Source organism: Amphimedon queenslandica, unplaced genomic scaffold, assembly GCF_000090795.2.
Source record: "Amphimedon queenslandica unplaced genomic scaffold, v1.1 AMPQUscaffold_13321, whole genome shotgun sequence".
Classification (NCBI taxonomy): Eukaryota; Metazoa; Porifera; class Demospongiae; order Haplosclerida; family Niphatidae; genus Amphimedon; species Amphimedon queenslandica.
This window is the reverse complement of record NW_003546443.1, coordinates 32,464-59,593: the sequence shown is the minus strand read 5'-3', so window position 1 is coordinate 59,593 and position 27,130 is coordinate 32,464. Positions and strand designations below refer to the sequence as shown.

Genomic DNA, 27,130 nt, shown 5'->3' with positions numbered 1-27,130 from the left:
TTCTGACCTCAGTTAATTTGAAGTTCATGAATTTTAATTTTACACTCGTTTACCCTACTCAGCTGATGGCTTGGCCATAATAATGAATATTGGTATATAAATGAGATTACAGCATCGCACCATTTTGTGTGGGTGGTCTGATCCATTGATTCATGAATTTTAGTTTTACACTCGTTTGCCCTACTCAGCTGATGGCTTGGCCATAATAATGAATATTGGTATATAAATGAGATTACAGCATCGCACCATTTTGTGTGGGTGGTCTGATCCATTGATTCATGAATTTTAATTTTACACTCGTTTGCCCTACTCAGCTGATGGCTTGGCCATAATAATGAATATTGGTATATAAATGAGATTACAGCATCGCACCATTTTGTGTGGGTGGTCTGATCCATTGATTCATGAATTTTAATTTTACACTCGTTTGTCCTACTGGTGGGCATCCACTATGCAGCATTGTTGCTTGCAACTTGTGGTTAAACCTTTGATGTGGCTGGGCAACATGTTGCATGAAGTAGAGAGACGCAACATGTTGCACAACCACATCAAAGATACTGGCAACAAAGTTGCATAGTGGATGCCCACCTTTAGTAAACCAGGCTTGGCCATGATAAATGAATACTATTATAGATCTATAAATGAGATTTTGTATGGGTGGCCGATCCATTGATTCATGAATTTTTTACACTCGTTTGATCTATAAATTAGATGAGATTACAGCATCGCACCATTTCGTGTGGGTGGGCTGATCAGCGCAGCTAGATGCTATTCCAAAAGTTACTGCGGACTACACTATTATATATAAACTGATTAAACTATAAACTGATAGCATAGATTTTGCCATCATAGAGCAGAGATGAGTGCCACTGTCGAACGGTTTGAGGTAAAGTATAAACGGTTGGAGTCAAAGACCCTAGATGCAGCTTCCTATCTGCCTGTGCTATACAAGGACAATCTCATTACTCTCATACAAGAAGCTGTCACCCCATTTCAGCCGGATCTAGAGCATGTTAGCTATGATTTTGGGCTAGAATTATCGCTCCGCAAACTCTTCTTCCATAATTTTGTTTCTCCAGCTACATCTGTGGCCTTTATTCTTCAGTGTCTCTCTGCTCTGGGTTTGAAGAGAGGAGACGTATTTGACCAGTTAGAATTTGAAGCAGATGTAGCCTTTTCTTTGTCCAATTCGCATCCCAAAGTACTGAATAGGGCAAGTGAGATGTTAGAGAAAATTAAAAATGATATTGCTAAGATTATTTGTGACATTGATATGGATCTGGAGAATATTTATGTTGAACTGGTCCGTCTGGCATTGGTTGGAACATATAAACCATCACGCATGCCTGAAACATTTTATGATGTGTTTGATCACTTATTGACAAGAACAGAATCTCCATCCGAAACTGCTAGCATCATTTATTCAGTCCTTAGTTATTTCCACTGCAAGAATAATGAAGTACCTAAACTAGACCCGTTCTTGATTCCAGGTTTTAGTTTACGCATATCATATCCTGAAATATACCTTAAATTGAGGTTTGCAGAGTTTTTGTACAGTCTAGGAGAGAATGATTGCAAAGTAGCAATGATGGCTTTCTCTCGCATGCATTTAAATGATGAAATCATTGAAAATTATTCTCCACTTGAATTTGTTAGAATTTTATTTTGCCGTGGGGAAGCAGATGTAGCAAAACTTAATGAGCTGGCAAAGTACTTTGATCAGCCAAACTATTTTAATGTAAATCCAAGTGAACAGCAACAAAATGAAAGTAAACTAAATTAATCTTGATTATATTTGCATGGTTTCATTTTATGTAGACTCTCCTGATTCAGGTGCCAATAATCGTAAAGACAACCATGATTTACAAGGTTTGCTTAGGGGGCATGAAAAGTAATAATTATCAAAATTCAATTATAATTTTTAGTCACATTGGCTTTTATGATAGAAATTTGCCATCTAAAAGAAGGTAAAATCTGGTGCATTTTCTTTCTTTATTTATAATTATTATAGATGATTTTAAAAAATTAGATGAGTTACGACTTGAGATAGATCTAGCTCAAATTTCTGTATATCCCCCTATATCTGAAATTTTAATTAAAAAATTCCTGGTCCATTTAAATTTACGTCTAGAACATAAATCAAATGACAATGTTAGACCGTTCAGTAGAAAAGAGCAGATTACAATCCAATTAGCCATTCAAGGCCTTAATGTCACAAATGAATCATTATTTTCTGAAGGTGGAGTACTATCACATCCCTTAGTTTACATGCTGTTGAATAGACTGGGCTACCCAGTAAAAAAGCTGGCTGTTTCTCCTACAAAAGCAGAAAAGTTATCGATATACCTAGAATATCCTAGTTTTGACATGATGCTGACATTAGCTGTTATAGTTCGATTGATGAACAATCAGGAATCTAAAATGTTTCACACCGCAATGATTCCTTCATCTACCCCACCTAATTTTACCCTATCTATTTGCGACACTCTAACAAAAAAATTTGAAGCTGGTGATTTGGAGATGAATGATGTGTTGAAGTGGTTGAAAGAATCCAATTGTTCTAAATATAGAAAGTATATCATGAAATATTTTGAAAGATGTACTAAGACAGATGAAAAACATAAAGAATTAGAAAAAGGGATAAATTCTAAAGAAAAGAGTTACGTATCTCTTAACTATATCAAGATAGTTATATGTGGTCCTCCTTGTGTTGGTAAAACAGCATTCAAGGATCTATTGGCTAATAGACCACCAACTTTGACGCATAACAGCACACCCATAGCTGCTCGCCCTGTACAAGCCATTGAGCAAATAGCTACTGCAGATGGAGGAAAAGTGTGGAGAGGAATGACTGAAGAAGATCTAGTTCGAATGCTTTCAAATATCATACGTGATACTGAAATAACAGATCCTGTTGATGATGCCACTTCTTTTACTCAAGCAACTCCATTGCTAGCTACAATGGCACCAACAGATCTGCCATCACCAGTGTCTGCCTCAGCAACTTCACCAATACATATTTCAACTGTATCTTCATCACAGATACTTCAATCTACCTCAAGTACAAGTTCACCATCAACAGATGAGTTATCTGATTCATCATATGAAGCGTACCCAATTACTACTTTTGAACCAAAGAAAGATTTAGATTATGCTAAAAGAAAAATTATTGAGCAATTGTCATTGCCTTCTTTTAAGAATAGGGAAGGGTTACAACACTTAGATGAAGCTAAATGGATTTATCTTTTAGACAGTGGAGGCCAGCCTCAGTTTACTGATCTCCTTCGTATGTTTGTACGTCGTGATTCACTGTATATTATTGTAATGAAGGTGACTGAATCCCTTCATGACAAACCTACATTCATTTACTCTATCAATGGTAAAAGACTCAATACACCAAAAGAAATGACCATGACTAATCTTCAGATTATTGAAAGCTTTGTTCGTTCTGTTGCAGCAACTTCAAGAGAAGACAATAGTGAACCAGCATTTGCTATTATAGCCACTCATTGTGACAAACAATCATTTGTTATGCAGAAAATAGGTGTGCAGGAAACAATTGCACAGAAAAATGAGATTCTCCTGTCACAGTTGAGTGGTTTTCTTGATTTCTTTGTATTCTATAATCGTGATTCTAATGAGCTGGTTTTTCCTGTGGACAATCTTTGCCAAAAGGACCGTGCAACACTTTCAGCTAAAATTCGTGAGCGCCTCCTGTCTGATATTAAATTCAATATTAAGATACCGGTACGTTGGTATTTGTTTGATTTAAATATAAAGAATGAAGCATCAAAGGAGACACATGGAATGATCTCACTTGAGTCCTGCTACTCTATTGGTCAAAAATTAGGAATGAATAAAGATAATGTAGATGAGTGTCTCATTAAATTGGACTTAATGAGATTATGTATTTATTATCCAAAGCTCCTTCCTCATGTAATCTTCACTAATCCTCAGTTTCTGATAGATTGCCTCTCCAAGATTGCTTGTGTGTCCTTTGTTGATAATTTAAAACAGATATTCCCTGAAGGTGTCCGTCTATCTCATGAAATTATACGTTCACTTAAATACAAAGGAACTTTTGATAAGGCACTATTGCGTAGTCTTGAATCTGTTTTAAACTTTGTTCCTGGTCTGTTCTCTATGGATGATCTCCTAACATTGCTAAAGCATCTACTTGTTATCTCCACCATTGAAGGAGTTCAGGAAATCAAATATTTCATTCCTATTCTTCTACCTGCAAAAAAAATTTCTGAAAAAGGGAAAAAATTATTTCCTGTATTAGCTGATCCACTTCTTATTACATTTGATGAAAAGCTAGTTTTACAGGCAAGAGATTAATTAATTTATTGATTAATTGTAAATCTATCACTGTCTTCATACAGGGTTTATTTCCAGCCTTGGTAGTCTCACTGTTGAGTCGAAAAGAGGAGCCTTTCTTCTTCATTGATAGTAATACCAATGATTTTCCCCAGCAGCTCCGACATGCAGTGAAGCTCTACACAGAGAGTCTCTTTGTTGGATCAGTATTCCTTTGTGAGAATGTTGGATCAATCGAAGTTTATTTCACAGGTCTTCCACAACATTGTTATCTCCTTCGTAAGGTGATCCTTGAAGCAATAAGAGCAAGTGCTGAAGTATTGTGTTATAATGAGCAGACATTAAATGTGACTGCTCTTGTTCGTTGCACTCGGAAGCATATTCTGCCTGCTAATGATGAGAAGATTCATCCTATAACCATCTCATACAGAAATAACCCTCCTGAAATAGGTTGCAGTGTTGAGAGTAGCTATACTATCACAACTAATGATTTAGATAAAAATCAAAGCTGTTGGCTGATAGGTAAAAATCGACGCACCTAATTTGTATAACTTTCCTTTTCATTATAGGAGCAGCAACTACAGATCCTGAGGCCATTTCATTACCAACTGATGGAAAAGCAATATTAAGTAAGTGAATTGTGTAATTATAATCAAATATAATCTTATTTATTATAGTTCATACACATGCTCCTATTATTATTGATGCTATCAAAAGTGTAGTATTTCCATGGGAAAATTTAGGAATGAACTTGGGAATCAAAAAGCACAAGTTAGATGAGATCAAGTACAATTCCCATGATCAAGTTCAAGTTTGTCGTAAGGAAATGATTTATCACTGGATAGATACAAGACATGCTACATGTAACAAATTGATAGAAGCTCTGAAGAAAATTGGAGAACATTCAATTATTGATGAGATAAAGCGTTTGCAAGCTGATGAATAGAAATTGAATTTTTAAGTTTGTATTTTATTGCTTTTACTGACAATTGCTATTTGCTTATTATTTTTTTATTGTTTCGTATTTTTGAGTGTTTTCACAAAATTTATTGTCTTTAAAATTTGATATAACAATTTGTAGTGACAGCAAAAAAATAACATTATCACTATTTTTAATAAAATTGTTATTGATGTGTGGTGCTTGTTGAAAATATAAATAATTAACAAAGAAAAATGGAATATTAATTCTGAGTCAATATTATGATACAGTGAATGAAGAGATGCTGCTTGTGTGAATAATAAAAACTCCAATTCTCACGAGTGATGCTGTACCTCAACTAACAACTCCTGCATAGAATCGGCCGGTGAAACTGACGGAGACTGTGTGGGTGGAGGTGGAGGTGTGGTCAGAACATCCATGCTCCTCCTATAAGCCGACCCACACAAACTAGACATACTTCCTTGACTTATAGTACTACCAGTTCTTCTGTGGTTGTGATGAGGTGTAGAGCGACTGGTTTGATGAGTAGGCGGGGCTGCATCAACACGCTGTACACATGTAGGGCAAGTGATGGCTCTCATAAGCCACTCATCAATACAGCGAATGTGATAATAGTGCATGCATGGAAGGAGACGTATTAGCTCGCCTGGTATGAAGTCATTCATACATATAGGACATCTAGAAAGGAAGAAATAAAGTGATGACATTATGGCATCTATTTCAATTTTTCTTCATTCCTTCCTTCTCTGTTACTGTATTACTTTTACTGTTAGATTACTCCTTTTTGAACTTCTGCTTTATTTTGATCCCCTCTCTCTTTTTCTCTCTATATTCCTCTCCCTCTTTGTTTCTCTCCCTCTCTCTTCCTCTCCTTCATTCTTTCTCTCTCTCTCTCTTTCTCTCCCTCCCTCTCTCTTTCTCCTTCGCTCAATCTTTCTCCCTCTCCCTCTTCTCTCCTTTCTCCTTACTCTCTTGCTTGATCAGTTTTGTCCTTTTCACTTTTCTTCTCACTCATCATCACTTTTGGTGCTTCGTAATGTCCGACTGGTAGACTCTGGATGAGTGTTATCCTACTAACTATATGTAACCTTTGCTCCTCTGTTAACATATAGAATGGATGATGAATCTGAAGAGAGAGAGAGAAAGAGAAGAAGAGAAATAATATAAAGAATGCAATCAAAAAGGAAGAAGGAAGTGAGTACAGGAAGGAGCATAATTATTTTGTGGTTTTTTGTTTTAAAAGTTCATGGAATCATTTACAAATTCTTCTGCGTGTATGTGGTCAGCAATTAAGTGTAGGGGGAACCACAGTATTCAATCTCAAATTAACATACAATACATATAATAATAGCTTTACATACTGAAATTACATCTTTATTATCCACTTAGCTGCTCACACACATATGTAACATCTGTGACATTATGTGTATAATAGATATACATTTTCCATAAGATGAAAGGTGACTGTGTATTACATTTCTCAATGCTATTCATAACAATGTTGACATTAGCAGCAATTACAATAACATTCCATTCCAGATCAGGCCACTCTCTGACCATTGATCACGGCATGAATCTATTTATAGAGTACAATGTATGACAGTGCAATGAATACTACACTGCATGTGCCCTAGTGTACTTTATGATGTAACTACTGATGCTGTATATGGGGAGACAGCTATAGTGTATACAATGATGCTGTGCTTCATAATGATCATGCGGGTATATACTTAAAATCAGCTGACCATTACACTTTATGGTATTTCCTCTGTCTAAAGGGAAATGGTCTCACACACTATGTACTATGTAAGTCAGTAATATTACATCATGATATAATAGAATTAATTTAAATTGTACTTTTCATAGTAATCTCTATTTGTTTTTATATTATAATTGTAGTATTATATTTTTAACTAAATTGTGAATTCTCTTTTTACTAAGAGGATTTCTCTCTTGGTAGATGATTATTATATTAGTACGCACGAGCAGATAGTGAGTAACCTGCTTCAGAGATATGTACAACTGATAGAGTAATTAGAAATGCATGCAAGAAGCTGGGGCCATCCCATCCTCTGTAGGAGAAGTAATTATCCTTTTCATACAATAACTCGTGGTTTTACCTTTTGGCCTTTGAATAAAACTATCATATCATCTTTTAATGATATCAATAAAAGCCACAATGCTATTATGCAATTCATGAGAATACAAGTTAATCGTAGACCATTGAAAAATCCTATTATGTCAATGCATAGATACCATATGGTGGTTTGATTATCTTGCATTCATGTCTACATGTTATTGCAATTCATAGTATGTATAATATCAAAGTCTATGCCTGCTGACAGTAATGGGTCATAGTAACATACTTGACCAAATGGTAGGTTTAGGTCAAGGACAAGGTGGGTACAAGGCTTCCTATAGCAAAATTTAATTTTAGTAGCTCAGGAAAGGCGTTTAATAATGACATCACAACAAAGTGTTAGCAGCTTATACGTGACTATTGAAGTATAAATTCCAATGGGAAATTGTAATTGTAGAGTATAGTATATATAATTGCAGCAGTGTCATCATGATGACTGTACAAGCAAAGGAATTAAAGCAAGCAGTGTGTGTGTGTATTGGTTTTTATATAGTAATCAAATAATGAGATTTCTTAGTAAATATGCTGGACAGGTGTGCATGCTATTGTGTGCAGGATAAAACAGAAATCTACTTTGTGGTTTGGCAGATTTCAAAAAAGTCACATTCTTTATTGTGCAAGAACAACAACTGCAACCAGTAAAGTTTTGGAAGCAGGCCAGGCCTGATTATTCTTAATGACCTCTCTTATTCAAAGCATGAAGAATGAAGCTCTATTCTTCTTATAATGGGAATGTGTCTCAAAAAGGCAAATTAGATTATTTGGAATATGCTTTAGAAAGCAATGCTAAACAGCTTTATACAACACAGTCCATAATATAATAGGTAATGTTAGACAACACTACATCATCATTAAGGGAAACACATGATTCTCAGTGTCAGGCACTGCCAGACAGTCAACCTAAGTTTTCTTTCTGTCTACAGCTCCTCACTTTGTTTGTTATGTGTTTGATGACATAAGCTTGAAATGATAAACTGGCAGTACTTTGGAGTGGTTGTTTTTTCTAAGAATACATTCGATATAGCTCTCTGTATAGAGTTGCATTTAGTGTATATTATAATGGAGTGGTCTGATAGGTTTGTGGTTAGAAATGAAAGATAACATTGATTGAATTTTATAATGTATACATGACCTGCCTTATGCTATGTTTATTTTTGTAGCCTTTCAGTTTCGTCACTTGGTCTCTCAAACCCCCCCCCCTTTGCATAACTGCACACTGCAATGATGCTTTAGTGAATTTATCACTATCAAAGAATGGTTGTACTAGCTATATTTCTTGTCAGTTTTGCTAGTACATATATGTATAGTTTATAATGGTTGCTGATTTTACAAGCTAAAATGCAATGAAATCCACAACAAGATAGCTGCTGCAAAAATACAGCCTACCTCACAGTTATACAGTTCAAAATAGATTCAGAATAGTATCATTTTTAGTTTCTTACTTGATAAGGCGGTGGTGGTCCTCTAGGCTCCCGTGAATCACCAGTCCCTCCTAGTAGAGCATCCTCGGCCTCGTCTGTAGACCCAGTAGCACTGAGGCAGCTACACTTGTTACCCATGATAGTGATACCGTGTGAAGACTGTCGAAATACGGGGACTTTTTCTGTCGTTTTTAGTAGAAATTATGACCTATAAACTGCTGTGGTTCAAGGTTTATATCTCCCTTTACTACTCTCCCTGTCCGTGTTTACTTTCTAGGCTAGATTAGAGTAGACTGTGGACTTTATGTTTACTAGAAAGAGGAAATGCATTATGACGAGCCACTCCCCCAGGATAGCCACACCCAAAACCACATAATTGACCCCGCTACAAAATTAACTTTCCCCGGGGAGAATTTTAAAACTAGGCGTGGTAGTCACGCCTGTTAATAAACCACGTGCGCCCTGCCTCCAAAGCCTTAAACTCTCACCTCTCTTCATTTTAAATCATGTCTACTGCTCAAGGAAGTAACGAGGTTTTGGAGAGTGCTGGAGGTCTGGTAGACAAGTACCAGGTCTCAGATCAACGCTTCTACGACCTCAGTGGCCTACTTAGAGTCACATCGGACCGTAAGTCATCACGTGACCCATCCCTTAATCACGTGACCTCTTCTAGGTCTTACAAATGGAAGCGGACAGTCGGACGTCGATTATCCTTTTCTCTCGTCTCTGTTTCCATCACTGGATGGTATGCCACTCATCGGTGATGTAGACCATACTCCTTTACCATCAGAACTGGTCCAGGAATTTGAGAGTATCCTCCTAATACATGTACATGTACATTTATGAATATAATATTAAATACACATAATTATAATTTAATAAGTGATGTCGTCGCTTATTGCATAACCAGTACATTACATTTTAAATGGTAACTATTAATATTGATTATACATATAATCAAGAATAATAATACATGTATAACTACAAGTTTAATTGAAGCACATTAATTTTAATATGGAAAGGTTTAATGGGTTTAATATAAAGGGCATACACTTTTAATGGGATTAGTTTATTAAGACACTAAACATGTACGTGTACATGGTACATTTTATTAAGGTGAAGAAACTAAATTTGGAGCAAGTTATCAGTTATATTGAGTTTAATTTGGCTCACGTATCTAATGTTTAATGAGATGTAGCAAACTGCTAACATTAAAGCTGCCAATCATGTTTTTGGAGAAATTGCCAAAACTGCCATTCCATTTTTACAGTACAAATGTAATTGAATATACATGTATCATGTATATTTTAATCTGCAATTTAAAATACATGTACATGTACATGTATATATAATATAATTTATACACGTACATGTACATTGTTCATTTTTAATGTCATGATTCTTAATGATGTTCTTGTCCAGATATGCAGTGTAACTCTGATATGGGTCTGATGCCTGTCATCAAGAGAGCCTGGCTTACCATTGACAGCACCATATACCTATGGAACTATGAAGATGGGTAATGTTGTTATTATTATTATTATTATTATTCTACCATGCCACCTTGCGATTGACCAATCAGATTGCAGTATTGGAGGTCAATTATTTTTCATATTAACCTAGCTCGTAAAAATATAAACCTATCTCGTTAAATAATTAATTGATTGGCAGTTTGGTACTCTACGCTTATGCTCTTATTAGTCCATTTGTCAAGTTTGGTTGATTCTTTACTGGCCTAGCCTGTTAGATATGTTGTATGTATGTCAACTGTGGTCTTATTATCAGCAGCTGGTAGTTGTTTTTCAAGTGTCATGGTAGAAGTTGGTTATACACCTCGGTATCGGTTTCTATGGTATTTATTAACCTCGCGACTGCGTCACTCGGTTAATAAATACCATAGAAACCTCTACCTCGGTGTATAACCTATACTTATAGTATAATATGGCCCATGATTTTCCTTTACATTCACCCCAAATTTTTTATATATTTTCCGAAGTTTATATAGAAAATTGAGCTGCAGGATTGTTGTTATAACATTTTAATTAATTATTGATCTATTTTTTCTTTTTAGTAAAGATCTAGCATATTTTGATGGTCTCAAGGAGGTGATACTAGCCGTTGGACTGGTAATACCTAATTCTAGGTACATGATTTATAATAAATTAATAATAATGTTTAGTTTAAAGTTAGGATTGATGCATATTGATGTACTTATGCTGTGCAGAAAGTTTGAGCTGATTCCGACTTAAATTTTTGAAGTTATGGCCATTTTTTAAAATGAGCCAATTTTTGAAAAAATCCCTGTACTATAGCCCATGGTTTTTTCCGAAAAATGGCTCAAAAATCACCCCCAATTTTTATTACATTTTCTGATACATATTGATGTACTTATGCTGTGTAGAAAGTTTGAGCTCATCCCGGCTTAATTTTTTCAAGTTATGGCCATTTTAAAAAACGAGCCAATTTCTGAAAAAATCCCTGTACTATAGCCCATAGTTTTTCCCAAAAAATGGCTCCGAAATCACCCCCAATTTTTATTACATTTTCTGATACATATTGATGTACTTATGCTATGTAGAAAGTTTGAGCTGATTCTGACTTCAATTTTTCAAGTTATGACCATTTTAAAAAACGAGCCAATTTCTAAAAAAATCCCTGTACTATAGCCCATGGTTTTTTCCAAAAAATGGCTCCAAAATGACCCCCAATTTTTATTACTTTTTCTAATGCATTTTGATGTACTTATGCTGTGCAGAAAGTTTGAGCTGATTCTGACTTGAATTTTTTGAGTTACAGCCATTTTAAAAATTGGCCAATTTCTAAAAAAAATCTCTGTACTATAGCCCGTGGTTTTTCCCAAAAAATGGCTCCAAAATCACCCCAATTTTTATTCTGATGCAGTAATTAGTAATTAAATCAAGCAGGACATTCAGAAGTACATGTACAGTACCGCTCAGCTATAACTTTACTTTTACATGCGTGATCTCCAGCACGAGGCACAGGTGGCGCTCGTGAAGAATCACTATGCACACACACACTACAATAGACTCGTGCACCACAGAACTTGATAAGATACATGATGTACATGATAAATACAAGATACAGGTGCTACGTGTGTACCTTGCACTAGTGTGCATTGAGTGTATAGAGAAGCTGCACTAGTGTCGTGTACACTATAAGTAAAGTTATAGCTGAGCGGCACTGTACATGCACAAAACAGAGCTACATGTAGTATAATGAAGTGAAAGCAATCTCATAACTTAATAATTTCTACACTATAGCCTATTGAGCTATGGCGTTTGAAAAATTTATTCAATTTCTGAAAAAATTATCATTGTTCAAATTCAGCTCTGAAAATATAAAATATTTCCAAAATTTTATTGATGCAATTTTGTTTTATTTTATTTTATTCAGTTTAGCCTGATTTGAAGGCGGCTCAGTTTGCAGAGGATTAATGAGAAATTGTTTTTTACCTGGTAGACTTTCTTTATAATACTTACATGTATCTTACTGAGGTATAATGACAGAAGCAAGATGTCCAAGACTTTACATTCGTCAATGTAAGGCGCCGCTACTTTCACATTATATGAAATTATGAATATTACTTTTCTGTGTTAGGTTTGAAGAGTGTAAAACATTAATGACAGAAAATCTTTTGATTGTTGTTCTCTACTGTTCTCTACTGTTCACTGATTTTTTTCTCATTTATTACCTATTGTGCAATTTCTGACGTGTTTCATTGAATCTTAACATGATTGGGACAAGCCTAAAATCATGGCCCGTGTTTTCCTGTTTTTAAGTATCAATTGATATAGCCCGTAGGCCAGGCTGTTAGCAAGAGGACATAGGCAGTTGCAGGCCTGGGCATTAGAGGGCAATGCCCATGTTAACTTTTTGACCAATAATTATATTCATGATTCTGGTGTGGGCATCCAGTATAAACTGTGGTAGTTCAGCAGGCTTCTTTGTTGTTTTATGCTAAGAAACCATCTCAATGAAGTTATAGATCAGTATTGTCCATTTTCCTTGCAAAATTGTATGGAACCACACCCACTAATTATTGATGCCCAGGTCAAATCAAATTTCTGCAACCGCCCATGCAAGAGCGGCCTTTCAATCTGTTTAGGTGACATCCTCTTGCAGCTAAGCCCAGAACCCATAGATACTCGCATATAATTATTGCTGGCCGACATCAAAGAAGCACTAACTTGGACTCGCCCCTACTATGATAATAAATTTTAATCAATGAATTTTTATTAAGTTTCATCCTCGGCTTCATCAGCATTTCCCATAGTTAGATCTAGTTGCTGGATTGCTGCTTGGCGAAATAGAATCAATTGGACTTGAATATGGGGTCTTGGTTCAGTCAGTGCTGTTCTTCTGGAAGTGACAGACCAAGTAGCACATATGTTGCTGGTATGTTTCTGTATTAAATATCAACTGAAATAATGAAGTATAACAATAATTATTGGAATTTATAGCGAGGAGCCAGTATATATGCTTTTAATCTTAAAATTGCAGCCCCCTTTCTGCATTATCAGTGTAAATAACCATTGAACTGTAGCAACTAATTATCCACTCTTGATAGTACTGGCTTTACTAAGTACTACAGTTGCTACAGACACCAAGTCTTAGTAAGGGAAGGGTTTAAAATTTACCCATTGCTTTATGTGTGCAACTGTAAGTCACTAGTGTTGTATAAACAAATGGCAACATGCATTAAACTTAGATTAGCCGAATCTTATGTTGATATTGTAGCACACATTTTATTAGTTTAACAACTATGATACTTCCAGTCACAACACAAATTCACTTAAAGCACCATATAAACTCTAAACCAGCCTTATATAACTATTTTTGGAAATATTAAATAAAAATATAAGTATCATCACTATGCAAGATATGTTGATGTTGTGTTGTTAATAATATAATATTATGTCCCTTATGAGTTTAAATTTAGACCAGAAGTGATAGTTACTGCATTATGATGCAATACAATGACTTGTAATAATAATATAAAAAGGAATTTCAGGCTTATCCCAAACATATGTTCCAGTTTTTTTGGGTCTAAATTCAGTCAGTCAGAACATATAGTGCATTAGATGTGTTGTTTGATGTTTTCAATACATGAATCACTATATTCATATGAATGCAATGATCAAACTATAGACCCCTTTCGGCGAGAAGTAGCAGCTTGTGAATATCATTAATTTTGCAATGAAATCATTATATCTCAGTTACGGTATACACCCACACACAATAATTGGCCGCCATGTTTTACGTCAAGCAGCAAGTGCTTTCTGTGTCCTGGAGATCTTGGTCACTACATTTTGAAGCTAAAAACTATTCTAGAGTCAAGAAAGATGCCAAGAGAGCCAACCTAGGGAGTATAGTGCAATACTCTTGTTGTATGAGCCTGCTTTCCTCTTTGGGCTGTGACAGAGAGTCAAGAACTGATCGTTCTGGCTCTCCAAGACTTCTTAAGTCTTCAAATATCTTGCTATAGTAAAGAACAGTTGATATGAAGCCTCTCATAGTCCTGAGTTCAGCACAACAAAAGTTTTATTGGCAAAACAGCTCTACTTTGCACATCAGCCATTGAAACTCTGCATAACTTTGACGTAAAACATGGCGGACAAAAATCCGTTCAATATTATTTCTTTGTATATACGGTATCACAAACTAATTCTCGCCTAAAGGGGTCTATAATCATAAAACCACAACCATAGACATTGCAAATTGACATGAATTCTTTGTTTACACACCTCATTTTTTGTAATTGCTGTGTAAATTGCTGTATACAGTACTGTAGAGCCTAAGACTCTTAATGGACACTTGCACCAGTTATATTCCTTACTGTAGCTTCCACATAAAATACTTTCTTGTACCAACATGCACTATATATTTTATAACAATTTAGGTAATCATCACAGCTTACCCTATTACCAAGAGTATACATAATATAAGGAATATTTCTATTCATTATGTGTCTTCTTATCAAAAGTTTTGATTATTTTAAAGCCTTAATTCATAGTTATAGTAGTATGGTAGTAGTACAAACACCTATTCATGAAATTTCATGGAAAGAGTGCATAATATTCATTGACTATTCATTGGGATACACTGCATGTGACACAGCACTTAAAGTGTACACTGCTGCACCAAATTAACTTAAACAATTTTTCTAATTTCTACTGTCTTTTTTGAAATTGTACTCTGTATTTAAAAAAATAATGATGTATACATGTACGATATGATGAATTTTAAAAAATTATGTAATATGAAGTACATTCTTGTTTACTGTAAATACAAGAGTACATGAAGGTCTTGCTCTGTGTATGACCTTTAATTCCTTTATTTTATTCTTTTATTCAGATATTCGAGTATTGGATCACAGGCAATGTAACATAATATGGAGACAAGTACAACCAGTTGTGGGTGAACTTACTGTTGCTGATATACATGTATGTGATCATGTGCATGATAATAATAATAATAATTGAATCTCTGTATCTATGCCTATACCATAATAGAAAGTATAATTAGCTGTTTTTAATTTGGTGAATGTATTATAATAATGTACCATTGAAAATTTATACTCAAGTAATTTAAAGATATAGTACATGTTTTTATACAATGTATCTGTGTAATCATATATTGCTATAGCCAATAATGATTAATGAATACTAATTTTTCTATTTATTTTTGAACTTCTCTTTCTGTTGTGTTTTTATAATTAGTTAGTACGTGATAATGGAAGACCTTACCGTTGCTCAAGCACAGATGTCTTCAAAGCTCATGTTGTTGATACTACAACCAACCAAGAAGTGAATTGTGTTATTGAACCAAGTGGATCACTGGTTGGACGCTCACAAGTGACCATCTCATTTACTGCCAGAGTTTCAGGAGAATATTTGGCAAAGTTTATGATGAATAAACAAATATTGGGTAGAAAATGGAGAATTGTTTATCCTGGTAAGAAGAAAAGAGAAGCACTTAAATAAATTCCATTCATGTCCTTTGCACTATCATAATACCCCTGCTTCTCATAACCCGAATTTTTCTCTTTTTTCTTTTAGATATTTTAGATCACAGACAATGTAAAGTAATATGGAGACAGTTACAATCAGTTGTGGGTAAACTTAATGTTGCCGATATAGAAGTATGTGATCTGACTCTTAGCTTTCCTTTAATATTCATTTTTATTAGTTAGTATGTGATAATGGGAGACCTTACACTATTAAAGGCACAGATAACTTCAGAGCTTATGTTGTGAATGCCCAAAGCAACCAACCTGTCAATTGTGTTATTGGAAAAGGCACATCACTAGTTGGATGCTCATTAGTGACTGTCTCATTTACCATTAACACTTCAGGAGAGTATCTGGCAAAATTTATGATTAATGGAATCACATTGGAGAAAGAATATAGACAAATAATTCAAGCTGGTAAGAAGAAAGATAAAATTTTTTCAATTATTTTATAATTAATGATATTTTTACAAAAATTCAAGCCATTTCACAACACTTTTGACGGCAAAAGTTAATTTATACTGCAGTATAATGGTTTGCACAACTTTATTCTTGTCAGTTTCACGTCATTTTTAATTATTAAATTCCTCATCTTTATGATCATGTAGTGTAGTCTGCCATAATAGTTTATTTTGCAAATTCTTTGAAATGCAATTTTTGCAAAATATATATATATATACAGCACCATAAAAAGTTTTATGGTTCTTTACCAGCCTTGTGTTAAGCCTGGCAGAAATTTTGATTTAGCTATGGGCTGTATCAATCCATTACTATAATTTATTGGGCATATACATATAGTATTACAACATTAATTTTTTGCCATTATTTTATTAAAATTACAATTACCACTATTTCTTGAAACTACATGTACTTTGTTATAATTATTTAGAACATTTGACACTGCTTAATTAATTCTTTTTCCATTTTCCTTTTAGGTCCCCCTGATAAAACTAAAACTGTTTTTGAATTAAAAACAGCAAATCTTATTATGAAGTGTGAAACCTTTTTTCCGATTGTCATGACACCTAAGGACTCTTATGGAAATAATGCTACCCTCCATGAAGCTGAGATAGTGTTTGAATCAAAAAAAGTAAGAATATCGCTAGATTTATCAAACTTGTGTGAGCCTGCCAATAGCTAGAAATCATTTTTCCATAAAAATGAAAACATTAAATTTTTATGTGAATCATTTCAGTCATATTTGAGTCTTGCCACCTTTTTCTTCCCTAATTCCTTCCCTCTCTCTTGATTATACTTATTCTTGCAGGATAGTAATGATGCTCCTTTAGTTGATGTGTGCTACAATGTTAGCAAATTGGATGATGAAGAGAAATATGAGATCCTAGTTAAACTTGAAAAACCTGGCTATTATCACTGCAGTGTTAAGTATATGGACAAGACACTAAAAACTATTAGTGCTATTGTTTTAACAGGTAATTAACTCTACTTTTTGATACCCATTTTTTACTTCCACTTTTTTCTTAGATAGAGATACTGAGAGGATGGAAAAAAATTGTAATGAATCGTCATTTCACACAGGTTATAATTGTAAATTGATGAAAGGCAAAAAAACTAAAGACAAACTGTGCTTTATATCACCCACAGTAAGTATTCATGTAGATTACTGCATGGGCAGTACTGCGGGACTTGAAAATAGTTTATTATAAGAATTTTAATCACAAAAACTGCATGCATGCCTGTTGCTATTGTAGATCTAACTGATTTCATGAATATTTAAAAATTTCAGAGTACAAAATAAATTATGAACCTCTTTAAAAGAGTATTTGTGGGGTTGCATTTGTTGATGTTTTATTATGTGGATTTTATTATATGCAGATTCTTCAAGTCCATCCCACTAAATTGAAACTATTTTCTAAAAAGTATACTTTTAAAGTCTGTCGTAGTACACAGGTCAGTGATAAAACAGTTTTACACTTGTTATACAGATTATATTGGATATCATTCTATTTTGTACTGTCTATTTTCTTAATTAAAGCAAAATTTTCATTTTATCCTTATTTTCTCTCACTTCTTTGATGTAGCTCATTATGCAGTCGACTCCAGAGATGTTTACTATTGATGATGGTGTTACATCATTTACACTTACTTCTCCTGACAGAGAATTGATTGCTGCTATTTATTACTATTTTAATGAGAAAAAATTTGATAAATGTAAGTGTGTGTTACACATGATCATCAATAAAATTTGATGACTATGTAAAAATCTTTTCCTACTCTTGTAATTGTTTTTGGCAATTTTAATTCTTTGTACAGGTGGAATTTCATTTCAGGACAAAAAGAAATATTTCCAGGAAAAACTAATGATGAAGAATGATGATGATGATGATGATGATGATGATGATGATGATGATGATGATGATGATGATGATGACAGACGACAAATTGTCATAAATGTTAATAGATCTCAAATTTTGGAAAGTGTAAGTTTCTTGCTGCAATTAAATACTTCTCATTGATTTACAATGCATTCAGTATAATAATTATGTTACATGTAACTGAGTTTCTCAAGCAGTACAATACAAATATTTATAAAAGTTTCAAAAAGAGATTTTTGACTTCACTAATTTCTTAGGCCATGAATGTTACTATGCATCTTTCAAAAGATGAATGGAAAAAAGATGTTTTTGTGAAATTTGATAGTGAAAAAGGTGATTATAGTGTACTCTCCTCTTCTATAAAGTGATACTCTTCTTTTATACAACCTTATATAACTTATTTAACTTCTTTTATGTAACTTCTAGATCATTTCTACATATAAGATTATTTTTGCTGACATGCTATATCTACATTTATATATTATTTGTATATTTAGGTATTGATTGTAGGGGCGTATCAAGAGAATTTTTTAATTGCTTATGTGACGTCATGTTCAGTGGAAGAAACCCTGATGGGCTCTTCAGAGCTTTTAAAGAAAATGACATGCAATCCTTAGTAAGAAAACATATGCTGTATTATAATGACCAGACTGGAAACTTTTGGTCACATGCAAATAAGATGTAATAATGTTACTAAGTTTACTGTTTTATACAGGTACATCCCAATCGTGATAAAGAAAGAAATGAGCATTATGATTTGCGTTATTATTATTTTGCTGGGCTAATTGTTGGCAAGTGTCTATTTGAGACTGCAAAGGGTAATACATTACTGGTGAGGGCAAAATTTACACGATCCTTTCTTGCTCAAATCATTGGATTGAGATTAACCTGGAAAGTAAGCATAGTATATAATTATCACAATAGTAGAGGTGATGATTTTATTCTGTGGAATGGGTTTTGTGTTAAAATTTATGTTAGCTTCAAAATTTTATGTTAATTTCAATAGATTTTGTCAGATTGCATTACATGCATTCAACAAATTAGCATGCATGATGTATAGTTTAATGACTACTGTATTTATGTTTAGTACTTTGAAACTGATGATCCTGATTTATACAATTGTAAAATAAAATGCATCAAAAATGGCAGCATATCTGATCTTGGCATGGATCTTACATTTGCAGAGGAAGAGTATGATGGTAGTTCAATGAATCCCAGGGTAAGTGTGTAATCAATGTAAGCAATGTAAGAGAATAGACAACTTTTTTGATACTTGCATGTGAAAAGCTCTTGAATTCAATGTGCATGCACTTAATGTAAAAGGACAAAGTTAGCTCAGTCTTAATTTGCACACTGTATCATTGTAACATAATGATGTATATTAATTTCATACCCTTTTTAGTTAGTACCATTAGTTTCTGGTGGTGCTAAAATTCCTGTGACTGAATCAAACAAAATTGATTACCTCAATAAATTGGCAGAACACAGGCTGAGAGATCGTGTTTTAAAAGAAATAAATGAGTTCATGAAAGGTATTATGTCAAGTATCTATTTATGACTTTTTTTATATCTCTGCTCCCACTAAAAGGACTAAACCTTTTGGTACCAACTGAATTATTTAGCATTTTTGATGAGAATGAGCTTGAGGTTGTCAATTATTAATAATCAAAATTGCTATTTATATCATTATAAATGTAGCTTTTAATGTGTGGGCTTCAAGAATTGAGTGTACAAGATCTTCGCCTCAACACTAATAACAATGTCAGTGGACAGACTATTGAGTGGTTCTGGACATCAGTAGATCAGTTATCTCAGGAAGAATTTGCCAGACTTGTACAGTTTGTAACTGGGAGCTCTCAAGTTCCTGTTGGAGGATTTGCTGAGCTGCAACCAAAATTTACCATTTTACTTAGTGGAGAGACAGGAAATCGATTACCTTATGCTCATACATGGTAATACTGAATTATGCACTTCTCAAACTAGATAGATACTACTAAGTACATGAAACTATGTTTTGTTTACGGGTAACAATGCATGTTGCATGCTGCATAATCATCATGCAGCTAAGCTACCCTTTGCATATTGCAACAAACATGAAGTATTACCAAATTAGTAATACCTGGTTGTTTGAGTTTCTAATGATTTCTTTTTATAATAGTTTCAATCAACTCTGTCTTCCTGTGTGTGAAAGTTATGAGCAGTTCAATAATGTTCTGATGACTGCCATTAGAGAAGGAGCTGAGGGTCTTTTGATGGCATAATTTTCAAAATAATAATTATATATATATATATATATATATATATTTTTTTTTAATACTATTTTGTATTGAATTTTTTCTTTTGTCTATTTTGTAAAAGTGGTGTGATAAATTTTTGATAATTTTGTATTATGTAAGATATTCCTTAACACATTTGCTATTGTGCTTTAAAGTTTATTAATAATAATAAGTTTGGTTACTTAAGTTACACCCCTATTGCATAGATATTAGAGTACAAATAAATATTATTATTTGTACTCTAATATCTATGCCTATTGGCATAAATTTCATGTACTCTTAATATCTATGCTATTGGTTTATTATTGAACGGTTTTGAGCCACACCTTAAACCACATAATTGACCCCGCTATAAAATTAGATCTAACTTTCCCCGGGGACAATTTAAAGGCTAGGCGTGGTAGTCACGCCTTTTAATAAACCACGTGCGCCCTGCCTCCAAAGCTTAAACTCTCACCTCTCTCCATTTTAAATTATGTCTACTGCTCAAGGAAGTAACGAGGCTCTGGAGAGTGCTGGAGGTTTGGTAGACAAGTACCAGGTCTCAGATCAACGCTTCTACGACCTCAGTGGCCTACTTAGAGTGACATCGGACCGTAAGTCATCACGTGACCCATCCCTTAATCACGTGATCTCTTCTAGGTCTCACAAATGGAAGTGGACAGTCAGATGTTGATTATCCTTTTCTCTCGTCTCTGTTTCCATCACTGGATGGTATGCCACTCATCGGTGATGTAGACCATACTCCTTTACCATCGGAACTGGTCCAGGAATTTGAGAGTATCCTCCTAATACATGTACATTAATGAATATAATATAAAGTATACATAATTATAATTTAATAAGTGATGTTGTCGCTTATTGCATAACCAGTACATTACATTTTAAATGGTAACTATTAATATTGATTATACATATAATCAAGAATAATAATACATGTATAAATACATGGTTTAATTGAACCACATTTAATATGGACAGGTTTAATGGGTTTAATATAAAGGGCATACACTTTTAATGGGATTAGTTTATTAAGACACTAAACATGTACATGTACAAGGTACGTATAATGGGATTGGTTTATTAAGGTGAGGAAACTAAATTTGGAGTAAGTTATCAATTATATTGAATTTAATTTGGCTCGCGTATCTAATGTTTCATGAGATATAGCAAACTGTTAACATTAAAGCTGCCAATCATGTTTTTGGAAGAATTGCCAAATGAGCACATCATCTTTTACAGTATAATATATGTGACCATAATTGACAAATGGTACCTTATGGCAGATTGAAAAATTTGTCTTTGTAGCCAAGAAAATCCAACTTCCCAAGCTCCATTTATCATAAAATTACTCCAGAGGATACAAAAAGTTACCATGTAACTTCTAGAAACAATTGTAGACTAACAGAGCACTCACAGGTTGATACTTTCCATTATAATTATGAATTTCAAAATCCGTCATAAGGTACCTTTTCTCAATTATGGTCACATATAATTTCACATTTAATGTAGAAAATACATGTGAATATTTAATTTACACTTCAATTCATTAAAAATACAATGTACATGTAATTATGTGTAATATGTATGCATCTATATACAGTACATCCATTTATTGTTCATTTTTATTCATTCCAATGTCATGATTCTTAATGATGTTCTTGTCCAGATATGCAGTGTAACTCTGATATGGGCCTGATGCCTGTCATCAAGAGAGCCTGGCTTACCATTGACAGCACCATATACCTGTGGAACTATGAAGATGGGTAATGTTGTGATTATTATTATTATTATTATTATTATTATTATTATTATTATTATTATTACTATAGCAAAATATAGACCATGATTTCCCAAAAATTCAACTTCAAACTTACTCCCAATTTTTTTGTATTTTTCTAATGCATACATAGAAATTTAGCTGATTATGAAATTTAGGATCATTTATATTAATATATTTTCCTTTTTAGTAAGGATCTAGCATATTTTGATGGTCTCAAGGAGGTGATACTAGCCGTTGGACTCGTGGTACCTAAACTGGGAGTGTTCCAGGAACACATACGATACCTTCTCTGCTTGACCACGCCCACTGAGATAGTGATACTTGGAGTTAGTTTTAATGGTATGATAATTGATGATAAATTAATAAAATAATGTTTGGTTTAAAGTCAGGATTGATGCATATTGATGTACTTATGCTGTGCAGAAAGTTTGAGCTGATTCCGACTTAAATTTTTGAAGTTATGGCCATTTTTTAAAATGAGCCAATTTTTGAAAAAATCCCTGTACTATAGCCCATGGTTTTTTCAGAAAAATGGCTCCGAAATGACCCCCAATTCTTATTACATTTTCTAATACATATTGATGTACTTATGCTGTGCAGAAAGTTTGAGCTGATTCCGACTTAAATTTTTGAAGTTATGGCCATTTTTTAAAATGAGCCAATTTTTGAAAAAATCCCTGTACTATAGCCCATGGTTTTTTCAGAAAAATGGCTCCGAAATGACCCCCAATTCTTATTACATTTTCTAATACATATTGATGTACTTATGCTGTGCAGAAAGTTTGAGCTGATTCCGACTTAAATTTTTGAAGTTATGGCCATTTTTTAAAATGAGCCAATTTTTGAAAAAATCCCTGTACTATAGCCCATGGTTGGACCGAAAAATGGCTCAGAAATGACCCCCAATTTTTATTACATTTTCTAATACATATTGATATACTTATGCTGTGCAGAAAGTTTCAACTGATTCCAATTTCAATTTTTCGAGTTACAGCCATTTAAAACAATCAGCCAATTTCTGAAAAAATCCCTGTACTATAGCCCATGGTTTTTTTCAGAAAAATGGCTCCAAATTGACCCCCAATTTTTATTACATTTTTTTCTCTCAGAGACCTCTACTGATCCTCATAATGAGCTCCACCTCCTTCCCGAGCCTCTCTTCTGTCTTCCATCAGATAACGTCAGTATGGCTGCTGTACTGGGTACCTGTACTGGTAGGGTATTCCTCGCTGGTAAAGATGGCTGCCTTTATGAAGTTGTCTATCAAGTAAGCTTTCAGTGAATTTAGTAATAGATCTTTAACAGTAAAACCCCGAATTACATGTTTATTATATATTAACATAAAAATATATTAATTTCAACGAAGCTAAAAATGGTTTTACTAAATCTTAATTCATGTACAAGTACATCAAAAGACACATGTACAATGTTCTGAGCTTTTAATTTTCCAATTAGCCATTAAAATGCTATTTTCTAATTTAATTTTTTTAATGAAACTTGGCCTGCAATTGCTTAAAAGAAGATTAAAATTTCTTTAAATTAATTCTAAATATCCTTAAAAATTTTCTACATATAGTACATGTACATGTACATGTATTTTTTCTCTCCCCCTCAGTCTAAAGATGGCTGGTTCAAGAAGAGATGCTATAAAGTGAACCACTCCACATCTTACCTCTCCTATATTGTACCCTCTTTCCTCTCATTCTCTGATGAAGGTAACACTCTATTACATCACATGACATCATATTACATCACATTACATCATGTTACATCATAGACCCATTGGTTCAACTAGTGGAGGATAGCTCCCGCAATATTTTATACACGAGAAGTCAAAACGGAACGATTCAGGTCAGATTCTATTTTTAGTAACAGTCTCTATGACGTCATTGACCTGTTACTAATAATAGTATCGTGATTTTATTAATACCATAGGTGTATGATCTGAATGTTGATGGTATGGGACTCTCTTACGTTGCCTCTATGAGTCTTGATACTATTGTAAGGAAATGCTGCAACACTATGAGGTAATTAATTAATTATTTATTATTATTATTAATTTATCATTGCACATGCTTGTATTAATATTATGAGTGAATTCGTAGTCTTATAAAATAAGATTTAAAATCTTTATTTAAAATTATATAAAATAAAATGAAATAAAAAATTTTTATGTGTTGGTATATTGCCATAGGATTGCTGATAAGACTCTTTTTAATGGAATCATTCATTTATCACTGATACCACTAGCTGAATCATTCACACTTCACCTACTGGCCATAACTAAAGTAAAGAAAGAATATACAATGTACAATGTACATGCTATTGCTCACGATATAAACGTGTGCATGTATAGTTTTAAAAATATTATTATTTTATTTATTTTTTGTCTCTAGTCTGGTGTTAGGCTTTATTTCACTACGACTCCCCAAGGGAAGACCCAGCGTCCCTCCCTCCTCTCCCTCGTCCACGTCCGCCTCCCCCCTGGTTACTCCCCCTCTAACGCTGCCTCTAAACCCGGTCCCACAGTCCATCAGGGCTTCTATAGACGTGGGTGCCTCCTCTTGGCTAGTTCTCAAGCTGAAGACAGGGATATTATATGGTTGGTTGATCCTGACTTGTATCCGTTTCAGAATAGTCTTGTGGAGGCTTTTGTGAATTATCCACTTAATGGTAACTAATACATTTACATGTACTGTAAATGGTGTACATGTACTTGTACTTTACAATATAATTTTGATCAGGATCAGCTCATAGGAATCAGTGTTTCCCACAAAGCATGCTAAGTGAGCTAAACAGCATGAGCTTCATGAGCTGACAAGCATATAATATGGCATCTGGAGCAGCTTTAAAAGTTCATAAAAGATTTAATTTTTATCAGAATCAGCTCAAACTTGCTACAGAGCATGTACAGTACGTGTATCAGAAAAAAATTATAAAAATTGAGAATTCTTTTCTAGTTATTTTTGGCGAAATTTGGCCAAAACTCCTGTACTATAATACTGGGATATTGGAGCAACTTTCCTATTTTCTTTTCTTTTTTTATGATTCCTCTCTCTGTCTTTCTACAGGTAGGACGTGGTGTATGGCTGAGTCCATAGAACCAGGTGAACTGGAGGCTGTACAATCACTAACAACACTACCACCAGCTGTAGTCACTCAACACACTCACCCACCTAGAAGATTCATACTACTAACTACTAATGTAACTCATTCACTTTTAATATTCTCATCTCTCTCTCTCCCTCTCTCTCACACACAGATCTCTTTTAATCTACAGTAGATATATTATTTCATATTTAGTATAGTTTGATTACCAGATTGCTATGATGACCTGTTTTTAACAGACATAGTTTATGCTATGTCTATACTTGTATAATGCTTTGCTTGATAAAGACTGAATCACACTAATCTACATCTAGTTTTAATAGCTAGCTACCTATTGCCTTTACTTTCCAATTTTCCCTCTCTCTCACTCTTATTACATGTACATGTATGTTAGTTAACTATATCTATAATTCTCTTTCTCTCTCTGTTTCTTCTCTCAGGGTTCATATATCATAGCTAAGCCACGCCCAGTTGATCAGTTACAGTACATTTTAGAGCAAACGAGATCAGGCCAAGGACAAGCTCTAGAAGAATTCTTTCATCTCCACGGTAACATGCAGGCCTCCGCCATGTGTCTCATACTAGCCACAAGACCAAATAAGGAGGTACGTGGGATCTATTGTGTGTTGCTAGGTGCGTTCCTCTTGTTGCTAGGTGGCTCACTGGGCGACTGAGGCTTATTTCAAGCATGGAGGAGAACCTCATTTTATTTTTCCAACGACTCTCGGACCTAACGGGGCGGGGCCTTCTCCGAATCAGTTCCAGCAGCAACCCTCATCGCCATTTTCTAGTTTTGTTCAAGCCCCGCCTTCTTTGGGCGGGGCTCTCGGTCGTCCTGTGATTGGTCCGGAGGTACAGTTGTCAGGGAAACACAACGGACTCATTTTGTACTTGGCACGTCTTCTTCGTCCACTGTGGAATGTGTCTGTTACCATAGAAGAGAAAAATGAAGGATCCGGTGACGTAAAAGTAAGAAATTGCTGTTGTAACGTTCAAGCTTTGGGCCATTTTGAAGAAAAAAAAGATTTGCTATATACTCTGATCTTAGATTTGGGCATGGAAAAAAAAGAAAAAAAAACCAGGGAGCACCCGGGATTGAACCGGGGACCTCTCGATCTGCAGTCGAATGCTCTACCACTGAGCTATACTCCCTTACACGCTATACAGCTGCTTAATTAACCGGTTTTATTCTCAACAGGTAATGAGTCACTATGACATTATGGAGTTGGCTGTATTAGGAGAGCAACTGAGAGAATTAAAGGCATTTCTTGATAATAATATTCAATTTTTCACAGCAAATGACATCAGCAGTCAAAAGTAATTCACTTACATACAACAGCTTATAAGATTAGCAATTATTATGATTTATATTTGTGATTGTATGGTGTAGTTTTATTATTTCTTTACTATTATATGGTTCATTTTGTTGTTTAGACATTCTTCTCCAGCTAATATTCATCAAAGGATGCTTTACTTCATGAGACCTGATGGAATGCCAACAGATAGCCCTGACAATGTACAGCAATCACTTCTGAATAAGTTTAGATGTAAGACTAGAAGTATCTTTTGACTCACTCCTCTCTCCCCCCCCCTCTCTCTCTCTCTCTCTCTCTCTTTCTTAAGTACATGTATACTTTTAATTGTGTGGAGGGACCTTTCAAAGCCTAACTTAAAGTGATACAATGAATGATGTATCAGAGAAGTGTTAAAATTAGTACACTACTTACATGTACATGTACAATTAACAGTGGACTTGAAGGGTATTTTTGCTTTTGT

General features: G+C 34.2%; 5 protein-coding genes and 1 non-coding gene across 6 annotated transcripts; 4 read left to right on the top strand and 2 right to left on the bottom strand.

Annotated features, from left to right (window-relative positions):
* Nucleotides 1–727: 727 nt before the first annotated feature.
* Nucleotides 728–5,415, top strand: LOC109583174 (uncharacterized). Its single transcript, XM_019998403.1, has 7 exons — nt 728–1,769; nt 1,819–1,869; nt 1,926–1,967; nt 2,012–4,329; nt 4,386–4,842; nt 4,890–4,949; nt 4,998–5,415. The coding sequence occupies exons 1-7, from the start codon at nt 860–862 to the stop codon at nt 5,264–5,266; spliced, it is 4,107 nt and encodes a 1,368-aa protein (XP_019853962.1). The 5' UTR covers nt 728–859; the 3' UTR covers nt 5,267–5,415.
* LOC105313321 (RING finger protein 11-like) lies at nt 5,370–9,115 on the bottom strand. Its single transcript, XM_011406647.2, has 3 exons — nt 8,843–9,115; nt 6,229–6,386; nt 5,370–5,938 (listed from the first exon to the last, which is right to left on the bottom strand). Exons 1-3 carry the CDS (start codon nt 8,957–8,959, stop codon nt 5,575–5,577), a joined length of 639 nt encoding a protein of 212 aa, XP_011404949.1. The 5' UTR covers nt 8,960–9,115; the 3' UTR covers nt 5,370–5,574.
* A 135-nt stretch (nt 9,116–9,250) lies between these two features.
* LOC100631873 (nuclear pore complex protein Nup155-like) lies at nt 9,251–26,924 on the top strand. The gene is made up of 15 exons (XM_019998395.1): nt 9,251–9,448; nt 9,495–9,632; nt 10,244–10,340; nt 22,434–22,585; nt 23,356–23,513; nt 23,862–23,961; nt 24,024–24,097; nt 24,182–24,273; nt 24,441–24,534; nt 24,643–24,919; nt 25,318–25,451; nt 25,795–25,959; nt 26,009–26,323; nt 26,553–26,671; nt 26,789–26,924. The coding sequence occupies exons 1-15, from the start codon at nt 9,328–9,330 to the stop codon at nt 26,922–26,924; spliced, it is 2,172 nt and encodes a 723-aa protein (XP_019853954.1). The 5' UTR covers nt 9,251–9,327.
* LOC109583175 (apoptosis-resistant E3 ubiquitin protein ligase 1-like) lies at nt 13,118–20,455 on the top strand. Its single transcript, XM_019998404.1, has 19 exons — nt 13,118–13,237; nt 15,197–15,285; nt 15,562–15,796; nt 15,901–15,983; nt 16,031–16,268; nt 16,787–16,941; nt 17,119–17,284; nt 17,337–17,455; nt 17,688–17,762; nt 17,894–18,023; nt 18,126–18,292; nt 18,445–18,520; nt 18,685–18,803; nt 18,903–19,082; nt 19,275–19,406; nt 19,590–19,719; nt 19,776–19,834; nt 19,886–20,139; nt 20,346–20,455. Exons 1-19 carry the CDS (start codon nt 13,171–13,173, stop codon nt 20,446–20,448), a joined length of 2,577 nt encoding a protein of 858 aa, XP_019853963.1. The 5' UTR covers nt 13,118–13,170; the 3' UTR covers nt 20,449–20,455.
* On the top strand, nt 20,875–21,285 carry LOC109583177 (nuclear pore complex protein Nup155-like). Its single transcript, XM_019998409.1, has 2 exons — nt 20,875–21,059; nt 21,106–21,285. The coding sequence occupies exons 1-2, from the start codon at nt 20,939–20,941 to the stop codon at nt 21,267–21,269; spliced, it is 285 nt and encodes a 94-aa protein (XP_019853968.1). The 5' UTR covers nt 20,875–20,938; the 3' UTR covers nt 21,270–21,285.
* On the bottom strand, nt 26,435–26,506 carry Trnac-gca (transfer RNA cysteine (anticodon GCA)). Its single transcript has one exon. It is a non-coding gene; the product is annotated as a tRNA-Cys (tRNA).
* Nucleotides 26,925–27,130: the final 206 nt, after the last annotated feature.

Bases quoted from the DNA above. Each gene is read 5' to 3' on its own strand.
- LOC109583177 (XM_019998409.1), top strand. From the start codon at position 20,939: ATGTCTACTGCTCAAGGAAGTAACGAGGCTCTGGAGAGTGCTGGAGGT. The intron at 21,060-21,105 runs GTAAGTCATCAC...GATCTCTTCTAG, and splicing joins ACTTAGAGTGACATCGGACC to GTCTCACAAATGGAAGTGGA.
- LOC100631873 (XM_019998395.1), top strand. From the start codon at position 9,328: ATGTCTACTGCTCAAGGAAGTAACGAGGTTTTGGAGAGTGCTGGAGGT. The intron at 25,452-25,794 runs GTAACTCATTCA...TTCTTCTCTCAG, and splicing joins TCATACTACTAACTACTAAT to GGTTCATATATCATAGCTAA. The intron at 26,672-26,788 runs GTAATTCACTTA...TTTGTTGTTTAG, and splicing joins AATGACATCAGCAGTCAAAA to ACATTCTTCTCCAGCTAATA.
- LOC109583175 (XM_019998404.1), top strand. From the start codon at position 13,171: ATGGGGTCTTGGTTCAGTCAGTGCTGTTCTTCTGGAAGTGACAGACCA. The intron at 15,286-15,561 runs GTATGTGATCAT...TTTTATAATTAG, and splicing joins TTACTGTTGCTGATATACAT to TTAGTACGTGATAATGGAAG. The intron at 19,083-19,274 runs GTAAGCATAGTA...ATTTATGTTTAG, and splicing joins GATTGAGATTAACCTGGAAA to TACTTTGAAACTGATGATCC.
- LOC109583174 (XM_019998403.1), top strand. From the start codon at position 860: ATGAGTGCCACTGTCGAACGGTTTGAGGTAAAGTATAAACGGTTGGAG. The intron at 1,770-1,818 runs GTAAACTAAATT...CATTTTATGTAG, and splicing joins TGAACAGCAACAAAATGAAA to ACTCTCCTGATTCAGGTGCC. The intron at 1,968-2,011 runs GTAAAATCTGGT...TAATTATTATAG, and splicing joins AATTTGCCATCTAAAAGAAG to ATGATTTTAAAAAATTAGAT.
- LOC105313321 (XM_011406647.2), bottom strand. From the start codon at position 8,959: ATGGGTAACAAGTGTAGCTGCCTCAGTGCTACTGGGTCTACAGACGAG. The intron at 6,387-8,842 runs GTAAGAAACTAA...CTCTCTCTTCAG, and splicing joins GACCACCACCGCCTTATCAA to ATTCATCATCCATTCTATAT. The intron at 5,939-6,228 runs GTAAGGAGAAAG...CTTCCTTTCTAG, and splicing joins AAAACTGATCAAGCAAGAGA to ATGTCCTATATGTATGAATG.